The sequence below is a fragment of the Trichosurus vulpecula genome, chromosome 7 (assembly GCF_011100635.1).
Source record: "Trichosurus vulpecula isolate mTriVul1 chromosome 7, mTriVul1.pri, whole genome shotgun sequence".
Taxonomy (NCBI): domain Eukaryota; kingdom Metazoa; phylum Chordata; class Mammalia; order Diprotodontia; family Phalangeridae; genus Trichosurus; species Trichosurus vulpecula.
The window spans coordinates 132,628,749-132,649,563 of record NC_050579.1 but is presented as its reverse complement, the minus strand read 5'-3'; the positions used below and the strand labels follow the sequence as shown (position 1 = coordinate 132,649,563).

General features: G+C 37.8%; 1 protein-coding gene across 7 annotated transcripts in view; it reads left to right on the top strand.

The window, feature by feature from the left end:
• Nucleotides 1–20,815, top strand: part of LAMA2 (laminin subunit alpha 2) — a 777,226-nt gene that overhangs the window by 306,455 nt on the left and 449,956 nt on the right. For all 7 annotated transcript variants that reach the window (XM_036766214.1, XM_036766215.1, XM_036766213.1 and 4 more), the window contains exon 8: nucleotides 19,947–20,125. In XM_036766214.1, coding sequence (XP_036622109.1) covers nucleotides 19,947–20,125 — 179 coding nt within the window. The remainder of the gene's footprint in view (nucleotides 1–19,946; nucleotides 20,126–20,815) is intronic.

Below are 20,815 nucleotides of genomic sequence, written 5' to 3'. Positions count from 1 at the left end.
AGAAGGAAATGGCAAACTACTCCAGTATTTTCTTAAAACCACAAAAAGGGTCACAAAGAATGGGATGCAACTGAACAACAAAAACAAAGTATTTTTTTCAGTTTGAATTCCATTGCTTTCCTCATCTTCCCCCATTCTGTCATCTGATCTGTTTTGCCTTTTCTTTCTTCATTCTTTACTTTTACTTCTATTTTTTTTCTAAATCATGAAGTAAAAGCCATCTCTCCAGGCTGCTAGCTTGTGTAGAACATTTTAGTTTGATATTTCCCACTGGAAATCAGACCTTTCAGGAAGATGGGACCAAATCAGGTTGGACGGGAAGTTTGTATTTGTTCCCAAACCCAGACATTCCTTTCTGAATTTATCCCACTTTCAATAGTTATCTCAAGTCCTCTGAATAGCTCTATCAAAACTCTTCTGAAGTAAGCATCCTGTATCAGTTATTTATGTTTCAGAGCTTTAGTATAAATTTAAATCAATGTGTTACCTGAAATGATGGGAGTGAGAAGAGGATAAATGTTGATGGGGGTTGGGGGGGAGGGAATGGAATCCCTGTTAAGGCTATCAGCTTTCTCAGGATACTAAGTGGTGCAATGGATAGAACTAGCTAGGAAGACCTGTTCAAATCCAGCCTCAGACACTTACAAGTTGTGTGACCCTGAGCAAGTCCCTTAACACCCTCAATTTACTCATCTGTAAAATGGGGATAATAATTGAACCTATCTCCTAGGCTTGTTGTAAGGATAAAATGGAATGATATTTGTAAAGTGCTTTGTAAACCTTAAAACACTACATATAAATGCTACTATTACTATCTCTGATTTTTACAGAAAAACTGTCACTCTTAAAAAATATTGGGGCTGGGATTGATAGAGAAAGTTGACAAAGACAAGAGGGAGAGATGGGAAGAAAGAAAGAGTTATTAAGTGCTTACTATAATATGTAAGCTAGATTCTGTTAAGCACTGGGGATAAAACTCCAAGCCACTAAGGCAGTCCCTTATACTGAAGGAACTTACGTTATAATGGAAGAAGATAAAACATAAAAGGGATCTGGGTAGCAGGCATGGAGGAATGCGAAGTGTATCTGTGCAAGGCAGCAGGTGTAGAATGGAGAAGTCCAGTAAATGAGTTGAGCTGGGACTGATGTGTACATGACTGGGCCTGTCAGGTAAACTTGGTCATAGGTACAGAGTCACCAATCAGGCTCCAGGACAGAGGCTTTTTTTAGGGTAATAAGACTGGGCACACACACACACACACACACACACACACATATACATACATATGTATGTGTGTGTGTATACATATATGTACATATACAGAGAGAGAGAGAGAGAGAGAGAGAGAGAGAGAGAGAGAGAGAGCAGAAACAAAGTGAGCATAGTTGGAGCCCCTCAAATAATGAGGAACCTTGGGGTGGGTGAGGGAGGGAACGGAGAAAAACCTGGATATTTTTCCTGAATGTCTTCAAAAATCTCCAGTTGGTTATATTTACACTTAAGCCTGACTGACCTGCTAGAAGAGCTTCTTCATCAACATCCCTCATTTCACAACAGGCCTCTTTTGCCCCCTTTCCACATCAGGAATAGAGTTTATGTTAGAACTTTCCGGTCCTGAACTCAGGGAATTAAAGCATTTTTCCCTTCAAATTTTCTTGCAGCTGTGTGCCTTATGAACCAGAAAACAGGTGTGCTAAGCAGCAGTGATTATACTTAGCATTTATGGAAGAAGAAGAAAAAAAGAGTGAAGAATGACATTTTTTCAGGCCTGTGTTATCTAGGGAATTTTTGGCAAAAGCATATATAGAGGAAAGGAAATGTTCTGTTCCACCGCCTTTCCCTTTTTAACTATTACAATAGTGTGTAAATGTAGAGATAAATTTTATGGAGTTTATTTTCTATTTTGTTATAAATGATATTCACAGAGGCAGAAGATGTGGGTTCTCAGATTCTACTACTTTATAGCTGAGTGGTTTAGACAAGTCATTTAATTTCTGGGTCTCAGTTTCCTCATCTGTAAAACTTATATATTTGCACTGTCTCATAGGCAGTAAGAAAAACTGCTTTGTACTTGTAACTATAGTACATAACAGTACCTGGAGATAGTGGGCGTTAAATGTTCATTGATTGATTAATAGATTTACAAATCTATTAATATTAGTTCACGGAAATGGAAGAAATGCCACTCTGAATTAATGAAAGACATTATAGATTTTTTTCTTGAAGAAAAGCAAATTTATTACTTTTACATACATATGGTGATTCAACTATTGAAGTAGAAATAGTAGCATTCATATTGGATCGGCTATAAGTAGGTGAGGCTCATCTTTAAATAGCTTAGTACTCAAATAGAGCTATGATCTCATTTACTGAGAGGAGTTCCCTCAGATGATAAACAATGCAATCCATCCATGCCCGTGGCATTCTTATCGCCGACTTCACTTACAGTAGGTGTAGCCATTTTGGAGTCAAGGGGCAGTGCGGCAGAGCCCAATGAATGCCTTGCCTTAGGAGTCTAGCCACCTGGTTGCAAGTCCCAGCTCTCCCCTCACTGTATGACACTCTGTAGGCTTGACTATTGCTATGGGGAGTGAAAGCTAAGTTTAAATTCTTTAGATGAGGGATTCAGAAGAAACTGGTAGGCAGTGCCAGCTACATAAGCCAGTCATTAAAATATAAATATGTCCGGAGATGAGACAGAATGTGGGAAATTATTTTAACTCTGTCTAGCTTGACAATTAATGGCACCATACTAAATCTATAATGAAAAGGACCCTAAATTTGTTGTCGGAGGACCTAGGTTCTCATTCTGGTTCTATCACCCTGACCTATTTCTTTATATTTTGGATTTCATGAACTTTGGATACCTTCTAGGTCTAAATCTAGGAACAGTCCTAATATCTTTGCTTCTTTAATCCCAAACAGAACCTCATTAGCTTCCTTTTGAATATGACTTCTAGTTTTGACTCTGATTCTACTTCAGACCCCTTCTAGGCTTTTGAGCTCCATGACTGGTCTTCCAGTGTTTCTGATCTGAGAGAATGTTCTTAACTTCACCCTCCTCTTTCCCCCAGTCTGGGCTCTCTCAAGCATCATGGATTCCAATGTTGTTGTTGTTTGCTTTGTGTTCTCAAAGAGGACCATGACATCAGGGAGGTAATGCCATGAAATACACGTGAATTGCATTTAAGTGAGGGAGAGCTGTGCAGAGTCACCAGCTTCACCGTCTCCTCCAGAGCCATCTGGGTCTAGTGGCCAGATAAGTCTAAGCTTGTTGAACCCCACCCAGGAGTAACAACACATTATCTAGCTGTGACCTTAGACAAGTCTCATTCTTTTAGAGCTACATTTCCTCTTCTTTGGCATGAGGAGATTGAATCTCTGAGGTCTCTTCCAATTCTATGATTTTATAGCTCTACCTTATTTTGTCATTTATGCCCTGTTAACTCTATTGTGGTCTAAAATCTAAAAGTTGGCCTTAGAGCTCAACCTTCAATATATCAGGTAGTGAAAGAGGAGTGAGTGAGTGATGTCCCACATGTTGCCAGGGTCCTGTCCTCCTATGTGGCTCAAAGGGAGGCAGAATAGATATCTCTGTCCTCTTCTCCAAGGGATGTTTTCATTTATGCCAGGAGAGGAAGCAGGAAGTTGAGGCTGAAGGACTAACAGGCTAAATGTATATCTAACTGCTCCCTTAAGCATTCTTCATCTAGGAGATATGTTCATGTTCCATCTAATTTTTGATCACTTTGTCATCTCTGGGGGAAAGGGAACCCCCAAGCTCTATATCTAAGGCTTAACCCCTTCTCCACCTAATACCAATTCCACATTGCAGCAAATAGCAAAGAAGCCAAATCATAGCAAAAAAAAATCATAGCATGTAAAAATAAAGGGATATATGCCAGACAATACAGAATAAGGGAGCTCTCTCAGTGGGGGCGGGAGAACTCAACTCAACAGAAAGAGAGTATCCTGGATCTCATTCAAGGGAAACTCCTCAGAGTCTCTAGAGCAGTGAGCAGAGAGGTTAGTGACAAGATAGATAGCAGACTGACTGCTCTTTTCTTGCCTTCCCAGAGTCTTTTTCTTCAGCAACATAAAGTGGTATTAGCTTTTTCCATCTTCTTTCTTGAAGTTGGAATCCAGGAGCACCTGAAGGATGAGTCTTCAAAGGGAGGCGGCTGAGAACTGAAGCTCTTATATTTTACCAACTGCAATATCCCTCACGCAGGGTAGGGCCTATCTTCACCAGTACAGAGAGAGTCCCAAGACAGTGGACTTTGGGAGAGGTGTTACAGTCAAGGCCTTTTAGAAAGTCTAAGATTTATCTCTTAATATAGATAAATTATTTTTCTGGAACATTGGTAGGAACAAGTAGGATTAAAATGGATATTTATTTCTTAAAATTAACATATACATAGCAAATCTGCTATTTTTAAATCTTAAAAAGTTAAGAAAAATTGCTTTTTAAATATAAACATTTAATAGTTTTAAGACATCTGTTTCTTGAATTTGAATTTATATTCAGAACCCCAAAGAAGAAGCAGTGTTTGAGGCAATGAGCATTAGGAAAACATATAATTATTGTTTATTGAAGTTATTTTTGTTTTCTCAGCCTTCATGTTAACCAATTGAGGATTTTTGCCTCCTGGTGAGACAGGTTTAAAATCAACCGTCTTGCTAACTCTAAGGAACAAATGAAAGTTTAACTCAAGACCAAGACCAAGGGAATAGAACATAGTGACTGGGTAGTTTTGTGTGAATTGAAACATGCCAACCCACATTTTCCCCAATAAAGAATAGGTTTAGACAGTGGTCTGTCTTCAAATTGTCAATATGAGTTTATCATTATTTCAAGAAACATTATGTTAAGGGACTAAAATCGTGTGTGTGTGTGTGTGTGTGTGTGTGTGTGTGTGTGTACACGCACGCATGCACGGATGCACAGTTACTTGGTTAATAATGAAAACCAAGCAATGTGAACAAAGGATGTGAAAATCAGTCATCAAATATTTATTCAGCACCTCCTATGACCCATGCACTGTGGTAAGTAATGGAGCATACAAAGAAAGATAGAACCATCCCTTCCCTCCCTCAAGGAGCTCACCGTCTAATGGGAGAGATGGCACACCAATATCTACATTCAAGAGACATACATACATATATGTGTATATGTATGTATGTGTGTATATGTATATCCGTATGCATATGATAAATTATAGATAATCTCAGAGATATTATCTTTCTCTTCTCCCTTTTTCTTCCTCTTTCTTCTCCCTTCTCTGACCTTTTACCCCAAATGATACCCCTGTCCCAGTCCTCTGCAGCAGATGATTTCTTCTCCCTGTCTCTGAGACAATTGAAGTCATTGGATATATACTTTAGCCCTCCTCCTTCATTCCTCAAAGCTTCTTAAAGCTTCTGTTTACATAGAGGTATCCCTGTTCTTCCCTAACACTCCCTCACTGTATTCTTGATCACATTCAAGCCTATCTCCACCATGACCTTGCTCCAGACATAATCCTTGCTCTCATGGCCTTTCAATCTTTCCTTCTCTACTGGTTTCTCTCCATTTGCCTGAAAATATTTGTGTCTTCCCAATTCTAAAACAAGCAGACAAACAAAACCTACCTTCCCAGATCCTTTTATCCTACCCAGCTATCATCTCTTCTCTAGCTCCAGGCCTGACTCCCATTTGAACTCAAAATCTCTGGTAATCTCCCTTCTACTTTGATGTCTCACTGGCCCCTCAAATTCAACATTTTGTTCAATTCAGCATTTTGTCTTTCTCCATTAACCTTGCTTCTTTTCTCTATTTCTGCCTGTGGTACCACTATTCATTCCCTTGATTTCCTAACTTTAGTATTATCTTTGACTTCCCTTACCCTCACCTCTCTTGTCCATTCAGTTCCCTTGTCCTATTTATTTTACCTCTACATCTATCCATTCATTGGCTTTCCTCCCTATTTATCCCTTCCTCTTCTCTGCCCCTACCCTAAGAGTATAGGATCTTTTATTTACATACCTGGACTCTTACAATACCCTCCTAATAGGGCTTCCTGCCTCTATACTCTTTCCCTTCCTATTTAGGTGGTATAGTGGATAGAATGCTGGACTTTAAGTTAGAAGACCTAAATTTTAATCCTGCCCTAGATATTGCCCTGTGTGATCCTCAGTCAATTAGTTAAACCCTCTCAGCCTCAGTTTCTCCACCTTTAAAATGTGGCTAATATAAGCACCCATCTAACTTACCTTACACAGTTTTGTGAATATCAAATGAGATAGCATATGTAAAGTGCTCTGCAAACTGAAAGCATTAAATAAATGTTAGCAATTTCTCATCATTATCATTCATCTGCCCTTCAGACAACTGCAAAAATTATTTTTCATTTGTATGGGCTTGGCTATGCCATTCTTCTACTCAAAAGACTTCAGTTATTCCCTATAGCTTAAACTTCTCTGCCTGTTATTTGAAGCTCTCCACATTTTGCATTCCCTTTCCTTTCTATATTACTTCCCTCCAAACAATCTATGATCCAGTTAAACTAGATTATGATCTGGTACTTAAATGCACCCTCCAGTGTCAGGCCTCTGTATCTTCAAATGAGAATACCCCATTTCCCTCTCTTTAGCTTCATCTTTTAAAGCCCAACACAAATGGTATTTCCTCTATGAAACTTTCTCTGACCCTGCTGGCTAATAATTGACTTTCCCAAAGTTTCTTGTTGCGTTACTCTCTAATTCACTTTCCATTGTGTGTTATCCCTTTTCTAATGCTAAGCAACATGAGATATGTAATTCTGTCTTATGTAAACACTGTATGCATTATCTAGTATTTTACTTTGCCCCAAATGTATATTCATATTCAACTTTCTAGGAGCGCAGCTATTGCAAAAAGAGGGCCAGGGGTCTGGTTTCTGAATACACAGACATTATTAAAATGTACTCTTGAGTTTTCTTTAACAGTGGTAATGGGCCACACAGGGCTATTGATCGATCAATTGATTAAGTAGTCCTGTACAGTCCATTACCACTGCTAAGGAAATCTCAAGAGTATCTATTTAGAATGGTGGGCCCTATGTTAAGCACAGTTGGGCCTCATTTTCTGCAATAGCTGTGTTTTTAAAAAGTTGAATATAATTTTTTTCCTTTGGAAAAGGGTAAATGGAATCATTTAAAATGCATTGGGGTAGTAAATAAAATCATTTTTTAAAAAAGTTCAGTAGGGGAACCTGCTATTTAAAGATATTTTTGTAAAATGAAAAGTCACTTTCTAAAGTGAATGATCACTAACACTCATATAACTTCTGTGACCTTGAGCTAGTAATTGAACCTCCCTGGTCCTTGCTTTCCCCATCTTTAAAAAGAGGAGATTGTAGTAGGTGCCCTCGGAGGTCTCTTCTAGCTATGAGTCTGTGATCTTGAATTTTTTCAGTGTGCATTTGGGTATTCATTAATCTTGTTTGTTTGAGTCAAAGTGCTTTTTATAATATTGTTCACTTGGTGATAATATTCTTAAGCCACAGTATAAAATTTAAATAGTGGATCTCATATAAGCTCTGAAGGCCCTTATCCCAACTCCCAATGAATTGGGTCTCTCAGTGCAAGACAACAACTCCTCCTCAGGGTCCTAGGGATAACCCTACTGAGTTATTAGCTTTTCTCAAGTGCTATAAACTCAAGCCCGATGCTACTGTGTTCTCAAAATCAGCCATCAATACTTAGTACTTAAGTGCAATTTAACTAATTAACAGTTAGTTTTACAAAGGGATATTTACTGAGTAAACATCATAAGAACATAAGTACAAAATTCAGGAGCACACTCTCCTCCATGAACACCTATGTCCCCTGGGGAGAGTGAGCTCAAACTTAACACAGTTACTATAAAGTGTTGTCTCCAATTGGTTCTCTTCCTGACGCTTATGGACACATTTAGTTTCTTTTTTGTAGGACCCAGTATCTTGGCTGTAGGTACAATCCACTGCTGGTCTAGGTCCCTGTTGCTCCTCTGAGTTGTTTTGGCAAACAGGTTTGCTTGTCCACAAACTGGCACAGACTATATCTAGCTCTCATGGTTCTGGCGGCTCTTCCAACATTTTGAAGCTAACAGGGTCATATCCTAAACAAATCCATCTCCAATATTCCTTAATCCAAAGCATGTAAGAATAGACACAATAGGGTCAGAAACAACAGGACCATATGCTTATGGCTTCATGTCAGCCCAGATGGAGAGATTAGATTGCCAACACTAGTTCTGTCTCCCCACCCAGAGTCTTTTTCCCTTCATTTTAATGGAGCCAAGCAGGAAAGAGAAATGAGTTGACCCTATGGGAGTCTTTTCTATACACACCTAGTTCTGTCTTAACAACTAATCAAGAAGACAGGCAATCAGCCTAGAATACTTTCATGTGCTCTAAAGTCTGGAAGTAGAACCTTTCCATTACACCTGCCTGAAAACAAGTTTACCCAGCCTTTATATATAAATGAACTTTGAGCATGGCAGGCAGAACAGTGTGAATGCATGAAGGATGAGTTTCTCATTGACCATTCCCATGTTCTCATTATAATATGACAGATCCTCCTCTTCCTCTGAGTGTCCATTTCCTCCCTGAGAAAATAAGGGACTTGGACTAGGTGGTCTCTAAGGTCACTTCCAGCTCTCATTTTTAATTTTTTTTGAGGTATAGAAAATGACACAGATTCCAAACCAACTTCCCAAGTAGCTATGGGCTTCTTCTTTTAAAAAAATGCTAATTCATTAGATACAGCAACTATTCTTAGAAAAAAATGACTAGTTTTCCCCTGATTGAACTGTGAAAAAGACTGCTTGGTCACATATCAGCTTTTTCAGCCAAATCCACTCACAAGAATACGCAACACCATTAGCAACACTAACTTTCACTATAGAGGACAAGAATGTAGATGCTTTATTTTTCCATTATACTGGGGATGGGATGATTGCACATTTCTTATAACACATTTTGACAGTGGTGCATTTTTTTAATGCCAGTATTTATGCTCTTTAGTAAAGGCTGAAACTTAAAGTGGTTTCTGAATTGAAAGCCAGATTTTTATGTTGCCAGTGCCCATTATAGTTTAGGATTGTCTAAACATACCACAAAGATGTTTGTGTAACTCTTGATGTTTGTTTGTGTGACTCTGTATTGCATTCTTCATACAATGTCTGTTTTAGTATGAAGTTCAAAAGCAACATTACAAAATTTGTCTGTTTCTCAAGGGTTTAATTTCTCAACCACGTTTGAAGTATTATTTCATCAACATCACATTGGCTTTACTAATGTACAGTAAATCTTTCCATTGGCTTCTAAACAACCACATAAAATATGATGAAGACAGGCTTTGGACATCTGGCTTCCAACTCACCTTCCTACATTGTGTCCTGTTACTGTTATGTTAATTTCAGTTGTTTTTCAGTTGTGTCTGACTCTTTGTGACCCCATTTGGGGTTTTCTTAGCAGATACTGGCATGGTTTGCCATCTGTTTCTCTAGCTCATGTTACAAATGAGAAAACTGAGGCAAACAGGGTGAAGAGACTTGCCCAGGGTCACATAGACAGTAAATGTCTCAGGTCAGATTTGGACTCATGAGGATGACTCTTCCTGATTCCAAGCCCGGTGCTCTATCCATTTTGCTACTCTGCTGTGTATTGTTATGTATGTGTAATTAAAACTTCATCACAATCAATAGCTGATCACAATTCCATGCTTACATAGTGTTTTAAAGTGTGCATGGTACTTTATAGACCAGCAGCTCTGAACCCAGGTACTGCAGATATCATCTCTATATTTAAGGATAAGGAAATTGAAGCATAGACAGATTGTATCTGACCACCCAGCTAGTAAGGATCAGAGTTGAATTTTGAACCTGAGTCACAAAATTATACCTTTTAGAGCTAAAATGGAGCTTGGAAATTTCCTAGTCCAACCCTTTCATTTTTTACAGATCAAGAAACTCAGCCTGATGAAGCTTAAAGTGACTAGCTTGAGGTCACGTGGTAAGGGGCAAGATTTGAACTCAAGTTTGTTGACTAAATCCACTATGCTATGCTGCCTCCCACATCATCCTAACTCCTTGCCCATCACTTTGTCCACAACAACACACTGCCTTTCATTTATGTAGATCTAAAAATCAGTGTCTTTTTATGCCAGTGAGTATATAAGTTCATAGTAGTTTCCTATCAGAGCACTGAATGTTAAAATACCTTCTTTCCCTTCTAAAAATGTCTTAATTCAAATGAACAGAAATGTCTTGTTCTTAGCATTCTATGTGTTTTGGTGCCTGAGATGCTGAGCTAGGTCTTGATTAGTGTGACTAATAAATCCAGTGAATGTAGTCACAGACATTTAAATTTGTACCATTTGAAGTTATAATTCTGTTAAATGTGATTGTTTACAACATTTAAATAATTTTAAATATAAGATTTAAAAATAAATATTTTACTATAAAATAAAATTTTACCTTAACATTTACATATAAAATATGGTTTAAAAAACATTCCATGAGATTCCAACTTAATGGAAATATGTAGTACAAATTCAAATAGTGTGACTAAATATTTTAACAAGGTGTCATTCCATTTCTTTGAAATGAAATGATCAGATCTCCTCTTCAGATAAATCTTTTTTAATAACTCATTTAGTTCATTACTTCAAGGATCTGTGATTTTGTCAGGGCAGATATCCTCTTCACTGAAGCAGAATGTAACCCTTCTGTTGATGTAGTACACGGTCAGTCGCTGAGTTGTCATGGCTGAGAATATTCATCACCTTGTGGCTAGCCTTCTGGTGATGAGCTGCCTCAAACTTAGCTAGGCCAATCCTTTTTTGGCTGACAGATATTCAGTCCATCATCTGGTCTGTCCCTGAAGCCTTTCCAGCTTGGCAAGACCTGACAGAATTTGTACTCTGCTGGCATCGCATTTGAGAACCCCTGCCACAACGAGACAGATTAAGTAGGACTTTTATTGAAACCGGTATCATCATAGTAAAAATTATACCTACATACATGGTGGGAAATTCCCATAGCAGTGATATCCTCATATTATTTTTGGTATGGTCTACTGGAGTTGAGATTCCTCTAACCACTGGGAGTCCTGGGAATAAGCTCCTTTTGTTATATTGATATGTTCCATGATCTTGAGACTTAACTGTTTTGCTTCAGTCTCCTCTGTAAGATTAAAATAATACTGCTTCTACTACCCTATTTCCCATTGATCTCATATAAGAAAAAAAAATGACATTAAAATATTCCAAAGGACCCGAAGCAGCATGTTTCAGCAGGTAGAGATCTGGCCTAGGCTCAGGTCCTAAATCAGACATAATGGCTAAGTGACCTTGAGTATGTCACTTGATCTTTCAATGACTGAGGCAACTCTAAAATTATAAATTGGAGAATAATTGCATTGATAAAAGGAGTCCATCATTCTAAGCTCCACTTACAGATGAAATCATAGGTCTGGTTAAAAAAAAGCAAACCTTAGAGGAATAGTAGTAGGTAGGGTTCATTGGTTCTTCAGAGAAAATAACAGGAAATATATCCAAAAAACCTCTTATGACCTCAGCATTTTCTATATGAATACAGTGACAATATGGGTAAAAACAAAATTTGGAATTCCAACTTATGTATCTGTGTGTATATATAATATATGTGTGTATGTATAATATATGTATGTATATATGTTTATATATGTATATATATATATATATATATATCTCAAATATTTTCACGAATATAATGAAACAATGTCAGAACACTGCTTAAATATAGCAATGAAAGAAAAAAAACACTATGTTTAAAAGAAGGATGAGAGAATAATTCTGTTTTTTTTTAAAAGTCATTCATATGGTCATAGAAATCCGTGATGCTGAGTGGAAGCATGGTAGAGAAGTTTTGAGTAAGGATCAACGGAGAGAAAAATAAAAAATGACACTGTTTCAATCAAGTGAAATCGGTTTAGGCTTGGCTCTTGGGAGTGGGGCACTTAGCCAGCAAATCATGGTCATTGTGATTCAGAAATCTTACTGATGCATGAGAGGCTGGGTTGCAGGTATGGTGGTGAGTAGTAATTGGATGCATAGCTTGGTTCTTGGTCAGGTCCAAGCTGGAGGGCTCTACATTAGGAACAGGGAGTGGGTCAAGGTCTGGAACACAAATGGCCTTTTAATCCTTCTTCCTCCCAATTCTTCTCTCTTCAAACCATACCATTCATATCTTTCAAAATAATGCATGGGCAGGTCTGAGAATATCGTTCCCTTTCTCCAAAGGTTCCCAGATTTCTTCTTTCTATAGGATAAAATAGAAACTCCTTAGACTGTCACTGAATGACTAGTTAAAAACCTAGATTGACTTGCCTACATTTTAGTCAAACTTTGCAGCTGTTACTCAGTAGCATCCTTTTCTCTCTTTCCTTTATGCATTCATACAGGATAACCTTTGTGACTGGAAAAGACTCCCACCACATCTCTGTCTGTTTACATTCTTTTTTACTCTCAAGACAAGGCTCAGGTACCCTCTTCTCTATGAGACTTTCCTTACTCTTGCCAAATGAAAGTGATTGCTCTCTTCCCAAATTTCTTGCAGCATTTTCCCTGGACTTTTCCTTTGTATATATCATGGATTTTTTTGCTAACCTATGTTGTGCTGATGAGAAAAATGGCAGATGAGCCCAGATAAGGTTGAAATAAGTTTGTGCTATAGTAGAGAAGTCTTCATGGTGGATATGGCACTTCAATAGAGCTTTAAAGGCAAAGGCTGCATAGGCAGAGAGAAGAAAGGACATTTCAGGTAGGAAGAACAGCATAAACAAAGGCATGCTGGCAGGATTAAACTGTGTGTGTGTGTGACTGACTACGAGCTTAAGTGATTTAGACTAGGTAAGAAGCATTGTTCCTACATTTATATGTCACATTGGAATACATGACCAGTGGAGACGGTGCTATTTCTTTCTCTGGGACTTTCTTAAAAACAACAACAAACCAACAGAAATTTTTAAAATATTGAAAATCTAGCTATATTTGGGGCATTTGTTTGGGAGCAGAGAGTGATAGAAGTAAGGAAAACACTTAAACCCACTCAGAGAGCTTCCACTGGACTAGTTAACATCTCCTGTTTCTCTTGTAGCTCTCTCTGTTCTAAATGTGTCATATTTGTTAAAAAAAACATATTTAACAAGGCGGGGATGATGAATTGGAATTCTGCTTAAATATATGAAACATTGCCACCAAGTAGCAACCTTTTAAGCAAAAGAAGCTTAAAGGGATTCTCTTGCCTTAATAAATGAAAAGTTTCATATTATGGAACACTATTACTCATGCTATTTCTGTTGGGTTTTTTTTTTCAGTTAGTAGAGTTGAATTGGATGGATCAACTCTCAAACCCTCCCAGGCAGCCTTTTTTAGGACCAGCATTATATTTATCACCTTCCCTCTTAGAATCTTTGATTTCCTTCAAGACTCAAGCTTAAGCATCACTTTTTACAGGAGGCCTTTTTGTTCCTCTCGATGCTGGTGTCTTCCCCTCTGTTCTCTTGTGTCTACCCCATATTTATCTTATATATTCCTATGCATGCGTTGCTTCCCCAATTTGAATGTAGGCCTACTGAATACAGGGCTGTACTTCTACTTAAGAATTTTCTTTGTGTCCTCAGGACTTCCCATGGTCCTTGGTAAACAGTAAGTGTTTAATTAATATGTATTGATTGAAGTTAGTGGAGAAACAGAGCATGCTACCGGCCTCTCTTTATGACATAGTCTTCTTTAGGCTAATGATCAGACAAGTTCCATCAGATTATCATATGAACTATTTTCAAAAACGTATATCCATATTTCATCTTCCTATTAATAGTGTTCCAAAGCTCCACTCACCTTAATGTCTGATTCAGGAAGCCTTTCCATACTTCCTTTCAGGAGGGCACTATTAGATATTGATTATACTGTACTCTTTTTTAGAGAAGGGACTGTTTTTGCCCTGCTTTGTATCTCTAGTGCTTGGCACTGTCTCTAGCATGTAGTAGGCACTGAATAAAATGTTGGTTGACATCATTTAACACTTGTCAAATACCCGTCCTGTGAGTTTCAATGTTCTTTGCCCAGACCAACCTTGAACCTGGTTTGTTTTCTTGAAATTGTTTCCCATAACTTTTGGTCCAAGAAACATACCATTCTAAGCCACTACCTGGAGCATATGCTTTATTTGGCAAATATTTGCTCTTTACTCTCCAGTATTTTCTTATCTTTCATTGAGTGTAGTGATCAAAATGTTGTATGCCTGGTATATGCAGAGTTGGGTAGGAGGCTTCTTCCTATGCCTTATTTGTGATATTAGTTTTACCTCCTTAGCTTACAGTAAAGGCCTCACCACTGGTTCCATTTTGGTTTGTGGTCTGTCCTTTCACCTATTATTTGCTTCCATACTACTGCTAAGGTAAAAATTTCATGTTTTGTCCTTTCAAAGGGCTACATCTTAATCCTCTGTGTTTGGTCTTTTAGAATTCCATTCCATTGATATGATTTCTCTAGATAAAAATTTATCCTAATTCTCTTTCTGAAAATACCAGGTCCCCTAAATGATTGCACTTTCCCATGTAAGTTTTATATATGGCCCCTGTGATTTAGTTCAAGATAGAATGTCACAGTGCTCTTAGTTTGATGGTCTTTCACTGGGAAACGTTTTGAGTGCATTTTTTGATAGGCTTAATGTTGTCTATCCATTTTTCCCCTAGTTTTCACTGAATATGTCAGGTGGGACCTAAAGTAAAAGCATCCAATTTCTACTGTTTTTACTGATCTCCAAAATCAGTTAGAGTATCAAAGATGATTAGACTGCTTTAATGTTAGTTTGAGGCAGCTTTATATTGACTGAAACTTGACTATACTTCTTATGGCTGCAATTCCTTAATGAGGCATTATCACCATTGTGTCATCAGTCATCCAGGTATAGACATTATATCTGAAATGCAGAATTTAGGTGAATAGACTTTTATATTGCTAAATTTTCATCTATGTTTACAACATGAACTTGAAGATAAAACTTTTATTCTCTCTATGGCACAAAGTATAAGCTAAAGGCAGAACAGTTAGGTGGCGCAGCAGATAGAGCTCTGGGCCTGGGGTCAGGAAGAACTGAATTCAAATGTGACCTCAGAAACTTATTAGCCATGGGACCCTGGGCAAGTCACTTAGCCTTGTTTGCCCTACTTTTCTTATCTGTAAAATGAGCCAGAGAAGGAAATGTCAAACCATTCCAGGATCTTTTCTAAAAAAACAAAAAACAAATAAAAAAACAACCACCACACAGGGTCACAAAGTACTGGACATGAATGAGTGGACAACAACATTTATTAAGCAGTTATTGATTTCCAGGCACTATGGCAGATACCAGAGATATAACTACTAGGAATGAAACAATCTCAAGGAGCTTACACTCTAATGGGAAAGGCATTGAGTACATACTTAAGTAAATGCAGAATAATTATAAAAATAAATACAGGATAGTTAGGGATGGAAGCCGCCAGCAGTTGGAGAGGGGAAGGAAAGACTTCCTGTGGAAGATAGCTCTTGAGATGCATTTTAAAATAAGAGAAGGACTCCATGAGGCAGAAGAGAGAAGGGAATTAATTCTAGTCATGGGAAATGGTGAGTGCCAAGGCATAGAGAAGGGACATGGAGTGTCATTCAAGAGACATAGAAGGAAGGTCAATCTGGTTTGATTGTTGAATTCAGGAAGAGTAATGTAAAATATGAGCAGAAGATAGGTTGCTGCCAGCTTATGAAGTCTTCAAACAATAAACATATCAGTTTATAGTTTATCTTTGAAATAATAATTTAAGTGGAAACTATAGTTTAAGTAGGGGAGGTAAATTTTGGATCTATGCTTAAGGAAAATTATTTTGCCAACTCTATGGAGGATGGACTGCAATAAGAAGGGACTTAAGGAAGAGAAACTAATTAGGAGGCCATTGCAATAGTCAGGGTGAGATGTAATTAGACCCTGTACTAAGGTGCTGGTTATATGAGTAGAGAGTCATTCCTCAATTTATGAATAGTCAAAAGATAAGAATAGGCAATTTTCAAAGAAGAAATTAAAACAATTTATAGTCATATGAAAAAAATGCTCTAAATCATTATTGATTAGAGAAACACAAACTAAAACAACCTTGAAACATATGTGAGTAGAGAAAGACAAATATCATGGATGTTTTGGAGGTAGAAACAACAAAATTTGGTGATTATGAAATGAGGGAGAGTGACAAATCAAGGTTAATGCTGAGGCTATCAGATAATATGTGAAGTATATCATTAATACCCACCATCTCCAAAAGATACACTGTTTATACCATCTGGGATAGCTATATTGTTCTTGATCCTTCTTTTCTTCTCTTCATACAAACAGTACTCTGTCACAAATGATCTCCTCCACTCTTGTGGTTTCAAGTCCATGGAGTTAATGCCCAAAGCTGTAAGTCTACTGGGATGTAGAACCTGTGGCCTCGAGGCCATATGTAGCTTCAAGGCCATAAGTTCCCCACCCCTGGGCCCTAGCCTGCCTTCTTTCTCCAATGTCAGTCCCACATTCCAAATCGCCTAATGAATATTGCTACTCAGTTCTAGCCAGCTTCTAAAACTGAACTCATTATCTCTTTACCAAACCTCACTCTAGCTCGTACCTCTTCCGGTTAATGTTACTAGGATTCTTCCGAAGATTCATCTTTGACTTCTCCCTTACTTCGCATATTAAATAAGCTGCCAAGTTAAATGAGTTCTCACACTTGTCTAAAATCTGTTCCTTTCCGTTGTCATTGATGTTCTACTAAAGCAGTCCTTTATTGCTCTAAATCTCAATAAGTGAAATAGGATCAAAGGATCATGGCCTTGGAGTTTGAAGGGTCCTCAGAGGCAGGTTAGTCCAAAACCTCATTTTTTATATAAGCACCCTGAGGTTAAGTGACTTGCCCTAGTCACAGAGGAAGTAAGTGACAAAGCCAGGACTCAGGCATTACCTCCACTGTGTCATTCTGACTCCTAAATAATCAGGCACAGCATCTTGGTGGCACAGTGGGTAGAGTACTGAATCAGGAGTCAGAAAGACTCGAGTTCAAATCTAGCCTCAGAAATTTAACTAGCTGTGTGACTCATGGCAAGTCCCACTTCAGTTTCTTCAACTGTAAAATGGGGATAATAATGACACTTACATCCCAGGGCTGTTATGAGAATCAAATGAGAAAATATTTGTAACGTGCTCAGCATAGTGCCTGATACCTAAAGGGTACTCACTAAGTGCTCTTTTCCCCATCTTTTCTTCTGTCCACTCAAGTTTGTGCTTTGGTCAAATTAGTCTACTCACAGTTCCCTGAACATGACTTTCCATTCTCTCTGACTGTAACGTTATGTACCCCACATTCCACCTATCAAAGCCCTATCCAGGTTATAGGACCCAGCTCCAATGCAACTTCATTCTTTAATCCTTCCTTTATATCCCAGTTGGAAGCTATATTTCCTCCCTGAATTTTTTTTATCATGCTTTCTTTGGACTCCATCTTATAGTAGCATAGATTTGGAACTGGAATGGATGTTGGAGGTCATTGAATCTAACTCTTTGAGAGAAGGAAATTGGACCCAAGTCCCCTGGCCTCCTCATCCGGTGTTCTTACCCCTATCTCAAGAAGAGGCTAAGGGAGGAACAAGTAACCCACCTTGTTTGTGGTTGTTCAGTCATATCTCACTTTTCATGACCCCATGGACTATAAGTACACCAGCCCCTCCTATCTTCTACTATCTCTTAAAGTCTCTCCAAGGTCATCATATTTGACCTTTTTATCTTAGTTACTTGGGTACGTAACTAATTAAATTAAAGCTTGCTTTAAGGGTCTCTGTATCGATTCTTCTTTGTATCTGTAATATCTATCATGAAGTTTTTTGCATAGTAACTACATAACCTAGCTGGCTCAGTGGATAGACCACTGGGCCTAGAGTCTAGAAGCTTGAGTTAAAATCTGGCCTAAGATACTTACTAGCTTTGTGACCCTGGGCAAGACCCTTAACCTCTGTTTGCCTTAATCCACTGGAGAAGGAAACGGCAAACCACTCCTATATCTTTGCCAAGAAAACCCCATGGACAGTATTATTGTGATATGGTCCATGGGGTCACAAAGAGTTGGAAACAACTGAATGACAAAACACAAACAACTATATAACAAATATTTGTTGGGTTATAATTATATTTACATTTGTGTAATAATAATATTCCAAATCTGGCCTCAGATACTGAGTAGCTCTGTGACCCTGGGCAAGTCACTTAACCTAGTTCACCTCAGTTTGCTAATCTGTAAGATAAGCTGGGAAAAAATGGCCAAACCACTTAATATCTTTGCCAGTGAGGTCATGAATAGCTGAACAAGACTGACACAATCAAACAACAACAGTCATAATAGCTACCCATTTGTATAGTGCTTTAAGGTTCTCAAAACGCTTTACAAATACTATCTCATTTTATCCTCACAAATATTCTGGAAGGTAGGTGCTATTATTATCCTATTTTACGGATGAGGAAGCTAAGATACACGGAGCTTAAGTGCCTTGCCCAAGGTTCTACATCAATTAAGTGGCTGAGGTCACACTTGAACTCTAGTCTTCCCGACTCCAGGTCCAGTGCTCTATTTACTGCATCACCTAGCAGCCTAAAGAAGCTAAAAGATCTCCTAAAGGAGTGTATCTTAAAAGAATGAAGAGCATACAGACTTCATTGTAACCTGGAAAGACTTATATGAAGTGATGCTGAGTGAGGGAAGCAGAACCAGGAGAACATTATACACAATTACAGACACGCGGTATCTGTCAGGACTAACTTTGGTAGACTTGGCTCTTCTCATCAATGCAAGGTTCAAAGACAGCAACAAAAGACTCATGATGGAAAAAGCTATGCACATTCAGAGAAAGAATTATGGAGTCAGAATGCAGATTGAGGCAAACTATTTGCTCTCTTTTTTTCCTTCTTTTTAAGTTTTGTTTCTTCTTTCTCATGATTCATTCCATTGGTTATATATATATTTTTACAACTTTACTATTGTGTAAATAAGTTTAATGCAAAGGTATATGTAAAACATATATCCCATTACATGCTATCTTGGGGGAGGGAGGGGAAAAATTTGGAATGCAAAAATTTGTGGAACTGAATGTTGTAAACCAAAAATAAAATAATAAATTTTAAAAAAGAGTGTACTAAAGATTTGCAAAGTACTTTCTTCCTAATAACCTTGTGCAGCAGATAGTAATAGTGTTTATTCTTCCCATTTTACAGACTAGGGACCTGAAATGTTCAATAAAGTGGCTTGCCTGAGGTAACACAACCAATAACTGCCTGGGGCAGTATTTGAACCCAGTGACCTAATTCTAGGTCTAACATTCTCTGAACAATAACAAGATGCCTATGATAATCACATCCTGCCTTGTATTGCTTCTATTATCTTCCCTCCTCAACTGTCAGCTCCTTAAGGTCAGGGGCCATGTGTGATGTATCTTTCTGTTCTCTGCACTGCCTTGCACATAACAGGGACGCAAAGGTTTGTGGGATATTAAATGACTGTGGACATGTTGATGGCAATGCTCAATTAGTAACTAATTTTGGTCCTTGTCAAAATAGAAAAAATAAGAAAAGTCTGAATTATTTTAGATTCAATAAAATGGCTGTTGAAATAAATACTGTGCCCAGGAAATCCAGTTGCTGTTTACAGCTGAGCCTTGCTCATTTGGATATCTAAGGAAGATATTCATCATAAGAAGGAAGTATGCTATTTTCAACACATGCACATATGAACAACACAGATGTCAGAGTAATAAAAGAACACTGTTAATTCTTCACTAAAAATGTTATTTTTATGTGTCTGCAGACTGTCAGTGATATTTACTAACACATTTGTCTCTTTTGCAGCATGCAATTGTCACGGGAAGGCTGAAGAATGCTATTATGATGAAAATGTTGCCAGCAGAAACCTGAGCTTGAATATCCACGGAAAATACATTGGAGGTGGCGTGTGCATTAACTGTAGTCAGAACACCACAGGCATCAACTGTGAGACTTGTATTGATGGCTTCTTCAGACCCAAAGGGGTAATGTATGACTTACTCTCCCTTTTGTGAGCTACACACATACCTTTTGCTTGGACAAAGATCCATTAAATAGAAAAGAATGATTTTTGGGTAGCTTCTTCTAGCATTTTGACAACTGACTAGGCAAATTTCACAGTTGGAAATGTTAGAAAATAGATGTTTAGGTGGTATGAAAACAAAATAGCCTTGATAAGAAAAATATACTCAAGGTCAAGGCCTCCAGTTGTATCTCAGTTTGAATTAAAAGAGAATGGAGTCTTATAAACAGATTATTGATATCAGCATGAGTTCTGACATGGAAAGCAAGGAGGCTTTTTGGTTTTTATTTTTGGCTGGAATTGATGAGGGGGAAAAAAAGAGTGTAACTTTGAAAAACATTCTTTTTTTTCTTTTTGGAGTCATAGCATTTACGACTAGTTACCTACTGACATACAGACCTTTCTAACTATTGTGAATTTGCAAGAAATTTTGAAAACAGTTTATCAGTATATAGAATCTTCTAAGTACAAGTCATCATTTCAACATCTATTAACTTTTGTCAAGTAATTTCATAGGAAATATTAATTTGAAAACAATTCAAGAGACTTGAATTACAGAAATTTTCCAGAAGAAATGTTCAAATAAACATTAAGATGCATATATTTCTTTCAATTCTATGAGGGGATTCATGTTCCACACAGGTATTGGATT